A 7,229-nucleotide genomic window follows, 5' to 3' on the forward strand; every position below is an offset into this window, starting at 1 on the left:
AATGCTCCCAGACTGTAACCTAATTTATGTTTAATGTGGAATATAACTGCCATAAATAAACTCTGAATGTAGAGCACCGGATACTTCTCATGTCTGTTGTAGTGGCCCTTTACGAAAACCCCATCCCGACACGAATATAACATCTGCTAAGGTGTCCCTATAACCAGCCCCTCTAATGGCACACTAATTACGATTTATAACAAATTACTACTCTAGTCTCTACCTATGAAAAGTTATTCCGTTATTATTCTTCCTCTAGGTATGCTACACAAGCTGGCATGTTTGAAAATACATAAAAATGCCAACAACACTAAAGAACGACAGCGTAGATGCAGCAGCTCACAGGTTTCATTCTTTGCTTTGTTTTGAGTGTACGCAGAACGTTGGCTGCGCGCGCAAGAAGGGAAAACATATTAACCTAAGTAGCTTCAACGTTTTGACGTCATGCCAACCCGTTTGGCCGTCTGTATATAAGCCACCTAGATGATGGTACTAGCGTAGCATATGACGGTGGTGGGGGCTGCTGCTGCTGCCTAGGAGGCGCGCGGGTGATTTGATTTGCGAAACGGCAGTCATGAAGTGGAAGGCTCGGCGCAGTACGCTGCGGTCTGTGATCAGGAAGCACAAGCCACAGCTGCGCTTGGCTACCAACGTCGACCTGCTGGTCAGTTTTCCTCCTGCTTATGTGGGACCCGTATGCTTGCGTGGCGGATGGGCAGAGCTAGGTGCGGCCTTGCCAACAGGCCCTGAATGAGCACAGAATTAATGTGGGGAGGAGCGCCCCTTTCCTTATCATAAAGGAGCGATAGGCCAAGCTCACCCTTTCCTTAAGCAGGAGGCCTTTAGACTCTTCCCAGTGGGATCAATAACTTTTTATAGGTTGCTGGAGAGAGCTAGCGTGCTTCTTAATAGATAAAAGTTTGGTTTCAAACTGGTATCTGACATGCTTTAATCTGAATGTGTGCTTTGAACAGAGCGGGGGAGAGTTGCGTAAGTCGGGGGGGGGGGGGGGCGCGGTATACAGAGATGGGATGCCTTAGGCAAACTTTTAGAGAAAAGGGAAACTAGTAACTTTAGGCTGGCTCTTATAGGGCTACACAAATGTGTAAGAGCACCGGCTCGTCTGTCTTTGAGGATGGGGAAGGTGTTGCTTTGTAGGGTAGAAGGTGAGAGGTAGGTGGCCCAAACTGATGCATACCATTTCTATTTAAATGTGATTTGGTTTAAAAAAAAAAAAGTAGAGGAGTGTGGTAGCCGTGTTAGGCCACTCTTAAGGTTATCAATAGAAATCAAACAAAATAAAACGTGGAAAAGAAAATATACCACCTTTTTTATTGGACATAACTTAATACATTTCTTGATTAGCTTTCGAAGGTTGCCCTTCTTCCTCAGATCGGAAATAAGCAAATGTGCTAGCTGACAGTGTATATAAGAGAAGGGCAACCTTCGAAAGCTAATCAAGAAATGTATTATGTCCAATAAAAAAGGTATCATCTTATTTTCTTTTCCATGTTTTATTTTGTTTGATTTCTATTGATAAGATTTAAAAAAAAATACACGCATTTAAGTTAGTTTCAGTAACTATGCATAAATGCCTTGAAAACAAGGCAATAGTACACGTTATGAGGTCCTAATGCTGCTCACATATACCCTATAAGATACAAGACTGGCAATTTAGAGTAAAATATAAGTTGTTCAGCATACATTTAGGAAGAACTTGTGACTTCTTTAGATCGGTAGCAAACACAAGCTACTCCTGCAGAGTAAATGGTAGTTGATTTCAGTCACGGAATTTGTTCAAAATGTTATGTATGAGCAGAGACATAAGTGCGAAGATGTGTATGCCACTCTTATGGTAGCTTTACTCATGCATTCTTCCTATGTATCACTATCTTACTGACTTTCAATTGTACCAGTTTGTCTTTCAGAAATGTATTTAAACCCCCCCCCCCCCCCATGACCAATTCTTTGTTGCAAATTCAGCAATAAGCAGTTTCCCATTATAATGTTTAGTTTGTCATAAAAACTTGATAACTATCTTCAGTAAACACTATTTTCCCAGTTAATACAAACAATATCATACTGATCTTTTGCAGGTAGAAAAAGTAAATAATGAGCTCTTATGCAAAATGTTGCTTGATGTGGTACAAATTGCCCAAATTTGCTTAAGTTACACAGTTTAACATAAAAGTTAGATGAAAAAATCTAGGAATTTCCCTTTTTTTTTCTAATCAGTGGGGTGACTTTGTATCTTTAGATGGGTATATTCCATTTTGAGCAGAGAACTGTGATTGCTGTATTAGTCCACTTCGATATGTAGAAATAGTCAACAACCAAGTTCATTGGATTAATTTAATATATCTTTCGGAAGCTTTTGGGAATTACTCTCTTCAAATCAATGATCTCATGAAGAGAGGGGTACCTTGGTGATTGGTTCTTCACTCTTATTGCTACATATCTTTAGGTAGCAAGTTAAGTGGGTTTGGCAGGTGGTGAATGCATAATTCAAATATTTTCAGCACTTTGTGGATTACAAAGTAATTATAAATGAGAAATGGACAAGGACTAAATATTCAGTTTTCAATATGGAAAAGGGTTGGTAGTGAAATTTTCCAAGGTTCTGTTCGGGGATAGAGCAAGTACCTGTATATAATAGGTAAGCTGCTTCTGTTATACCACAGAAAGGTGGTATATCAAATATCTTGCCCTTATTTGTCATCCTGCTTGATTAGTCCAGACCAGCAGGTTATGTATCCCTACCAGCAGATGGAGGCAAAGAAACCAAGCTCTTCTAGTGACATTGCTGCTATAAGCAATGGTGCAACCTGGAACTTTGGTATTTCTCTGTCTCCAGTAGATGGTGCGGGTTGGACTGGTGCAGCAGGTTTCCTTCGGGTCTGAATCCGTGGGGCACAGTCCAAAGCCTGTGTTAAGAGATTGAGGGGTAGATGCACTAATAAAAATGTTAAAGCCCTTCCCTTACCAATTCCTTAGCGAATCGGTAAGAAACTGTCATGCATCAAGGAAATCGCATGCAAATGAGCTGGTTGCTGCTAGCTCATTTGCATGCGATAGCCTTCCAAGCCAGTCGGCTAGCTGAGCATGCGCAGAGCAGCCAAGCGTTATGCTGACTGCTCTGCGCATGCCAAGGACGTCCTTCACTCAAAAAAACAAGTCGTCCCCATAATCGTTGCAGACTTTCACACAGGGTTTACTAGATTAGTTTCTTACATTTTTTTTTTCCCAGAGCCCTTGACACTTTTGCTGCTGGTGCCCGGATTTTTCTCCGGCGTTTGCCCAGAATTCTGTTTGGCTGCAGCATCAATTTTTTTTTTTTCTTGGCTGGTATTTGTAATCGGGATAATCCTCCATGTGTTTCAAGTGCAGGTACTCTGCTTCCCGAATGAAAAGCATTTTCCAGCGCTTGCCCAGCCTCTTGGAGATTTCAGCATCGTGCATGTCTGGTGACTAGGCATTTTCTCATGTCCTTAAGCATTTTCCAGCGCTTGTCCAGCCTCTTGGAGATTTCAGCATCGTGCATGACTTTTTTTATCTTTTCAATCACCATGAAAGCATTTATCGGTCTTTTGATGTGCCTGTAGCTGTTTTACACCAGTCTGTGCCCCTACTCCAGGTTCACTCAGCTAAACACGCTGTGATTGGCTGTCACTGGTGTCAGCTAAACGTGCTGTGATTGGCTAAGAGGCCGTGGGGGGGGGGGGGGGGGGCTCACAATCGTCCATTAGCCCTCTCAAGGAGTTTCAGCTGGTGATGAGGAAGGGGGACAAATCTAAGCTCCTTTGTTCAACTTTTAAAGCAATGATTAAAATAAGTAGTAGCCCTTCACTTGGCCAAAGCTGCAGATGTCCAAGTGCTTGTCAGGGGTGTCCTTGTTTGTTTTGTGAGTGAAGGACATCCCTGATGAGCACTTGGACACTTTTTTTTTCCCCCCTGATTGTTGTCCTTCTCAGACGTTTTTGGAGCTCACTATAGGTGGTGGTCAGCTCTGCAACAATTTTTTTCCCCTTCCGATTCCCTCACAGCAGCCCCAATGAGCGGGATCGGAAAACGGTAGTGCATCGCATACACGCAATACTAATGTGCTCAGCTGCATTCCGTTTTCGTTAGCTGCTACCGTGACAGGACAATGCCTTTTTGGGCATGTCCCTGTTTACTAATTGCGTGTTAAACTGGCTAGAACCAGTTTAAAACCCACATTGCTGGCTCGTTAAGTAGTGCATCTGGACCTGAGTCCTTTTGGCTGGCAGTGACTCTTAGGGTCGGACCACAGCCTTCCTGTGGAGTTAGCAAGTGCTTTTCTCTCTGGTTGAGAGTGAAGGGGCCAGAGTAAATGTGCCCACAGGACTTCTGCCAGGGAGATGGGTATTTCTAGTTTGTACAGCCTGACCCCTCCCTCTCCCCACTAATAGGAGCCCTTTGCTTGATGGAGTATATATCTATATTAAAAGGCTCAGTAGACTGACACTCCAGATTTTTTTTTTTTTGTGTGACTTAGGTAGCCCCTGTCATGGCGGGACCATCAATTTCAGTGGTTTTCAGGTCCTGGGTGGTTAGTCATTGCTTCATTCACTGTAGAACAGGAAATGCTGTGGGGTAATAGCTCCAGAAGTAATAGCCAGATCCTTTTTGAATATTTTGTTTTTCTAAAGGTCCATTTGAACTGCCTGCTGTTTCTCCAGAGGTTGGCACAGGCAGCCAGGACAAATGCAATTGAGATGAAAAGTTCTACAATTAAACCTGCTCACATCACTGCAGTAACAAAAGTAAGTTCATGTTTTAATGGTTGCACATAGATATGTATTGTACAGGAGTGGATTTAACTGCAGATAAGGTTTGTAGGTTTGACTACTGATTCAGTTTGATTCTAATTATAAAATGAAATGCATCAGGGTCCCTACTCCAACAACAATGGAAAAGTATGCAGTTTTAAACTTTTTTTTTTTCTTTTTTTTACTGGCATTCTCTGGTAAAAATGTGTTAGCAAAATCGCTAGTTTCACAGTTCATTCTGATTGAAGTAGGGGAATGTGAAAGGCTGAATATTCACAGCTTTTTCTCTTGTTGCACCTAAGTGAAAAACATGCAAGAAGAATAACAGTATTTTGTATTTAAGCATAAAGTTGATTTTTAAAAATAGTATTTTGGAATTTACTCTCCACAAAAATTATTAAATCCCAATATTTTAAATGTGTGTGTTAATAAAATATAGGAACATAATTTAGCTACATTTTAATGTTAAATGCATTGCATTTGTATTCAGCATGTTTATTGTGGTTGTTTTTACTTTTTTTTTTTTTTTTTTTTATAGGTTTGGCATAGGTAACCTTGTGGCAGATCACTTGGCCAGACCTGCCAAGTTACCTAGATTCAGGCATGGGATTTTAGTTATTCCTGGATTTCTAACATACTCGGGATGCATTAATACACATGCAGTCCTTGATCTACCCACTGAATTCGGTGCTGCAAGTGCTACACTGTTTTTGGAATGCAGATTTTAAATAACAATGGCCAAAAAAACTTCCTCCTGGAACTAGGTAACTTGGTGAGCTGAAATAAAAATAAAAATTGTTTTCAAACATTTCAATTGGGATAATCTCAATTTTGAGTACAGAGTTTCTAATGAGACTCCATTTGGCTATCATGTGTTGCCTTGGAAGGAATTTGTCAAAATACTAGAATTTTCACAGTGGCTGCATAAGTTTTTTTTTTTTTTTTTTTTTTTTTTTTTTTTTTTTGGAAAGCAGTGGTCTTTTCAGTTCTGCCATGTTCGGTGATTTGTTTGTCACCTTGAACTCTACTCTTAAGACCCAGCTGGTATAACTTTGTCTACCTGAACATAACAGCATATACTTGGTTGTTTTAATTAGAGATACTCTAAGTCCACAAAAATCTGCTGGTCAGCCTGTGTTGGGAGTAGCTACCAACTGCAAAGATGTCGCAACACAAGGCTAGGCCTTGAGTAAGGATTCACTAAACTAAAAGTTAAAGGGACCAAGTTACTTTTGGTTTTGATATAAATTTCTCTTTTTAATCTGACTTAAACATGTACTGGTGCACTTTTGCTCATCAGTTTACTCAACCGTATTCTTGGTGGTGAGAATGTGGTAGACAAGTGATAGAAAGTACTTCTTTCTTTTTAAAGCCTCATTCACAATAACCATGTACATTAATGTTGACAATTTGTAATTTATTGCTAAAGCAAGTAATTGCTCCACAGAGGGCAACCTTATCTGTGTTGACATAGGTAATGAGCTTTAAAATATTGTTACTACTTATGTAGTGTTACTGTGTATATAGTAAAGCATAACATCAATTCCTTGTTCATTTTTTTTCCACAGTCTGTTTTAAAGAAGAGCAGAGGCTAGAAATTTTGAAGATTAATCAGCTGGTGGTGATAGAATATTCTGTCCATAATGTTGGTGCCTCAAAACTACTTGATTAATGTACAAACATGAATCAGGCTGTAGATCAAGAAAATGCTATCTGGGTACTTCATACAAAATCTTTTAAAACCTGAACTTTTTAATAAAAACAAAATCTTTAAAACCTGCACTCTTAATAAAAACACAAATTTTAATGGTTGTGGTTTTGTTTGTTGTTGGGGGAATTTTTTTTATAATAGTTTCCCCAAATGGGTAGTTTTCAAAGCCAGTTTTTGATAAATTGGCCCCTGTAGAGTTCATAGCAGTGGCCTAGTTCAATGTGTGGTGGTATCTTCCCCCCCCCCCCCCCCCCCAAAGGCTTTAGAAGGCTTCTTACATTGTCAAGCTAAATACTGGTTTAGAGTTATACACTTACATGTATTGTGTACATAAACATTACTTAAAAGAGCTCTTTAGTTGAGCAGGAATGAGACTTCATGGAGTGCTGTAGTATATGATGCTTTGACATATTGACATATGAACACTGTTCTTGAGCTCAGCTCTTTTCTCTTTTGAAACTGGTATGGCACTTGATTTTACAATGCATGAGTAGTTAAATGCTACTTAAATATCAAAAGTATAAAGAATTGCTTTTAATATTTAGGGGGTCCTTTTTACAAAGTTGCAGTCATACTGCAGCTTAACATGGCATACTGTGGGCCACATTGAGGCATTCCACAGTAATTTTTATGTGCATGTGCTGTAACTTTTTTTTTTGTAGGGGGTGTGTGGAGGGCAGAGTGGACATGTCTATGCAAATTGTGTGGTGTGTTGGCATTGCTGCATG

General features: G+C 40.0%; 1 protein-coding gene across 1 annotated transcript; it reads left to right on the forward strand.

Annotated features, from left to right (window-relative positions):
* The first annotated feature begins 487 nt into the window (after positions 1-487).
* CENPW (centromere protein W) lies at positions 488-6,643 on the forward strand. Its single transcript, XM_030195494.1, has 3 exons — positions 488-664; positions 4,671-4,784; positions 6,359-6,643. The coding sequence occupies exons 1-3, from the start codon at positions 575-577 to the stop codon at positions 6,383-6,385; spliced, it is 231 nt and encodes a 76-aa protein (XP_030051354.1). The 5' UTR covers positions 488-574; the 3' UTR covers positions 6,386-6,643.
* The last annotated feature ends 586 nt before the right edge of the window (positions 6,644-7,229 follow it).

Source organism: Microcaecilia unicolor, chromosome 3 (genome assembly GCF_901765095.1).
Source record: "Microcaecilia unicolor chromosome 3, aMicUni1.1, whole genome shotgun sequence".
NCBI classification, from domain to species: domain Eukaryota; kingdom Metazoa; phylum Chordata; class Amphibia; order Gymnophiona; family Siphonopidae; genus Microcaecilia; species Microcaecilia unicolor.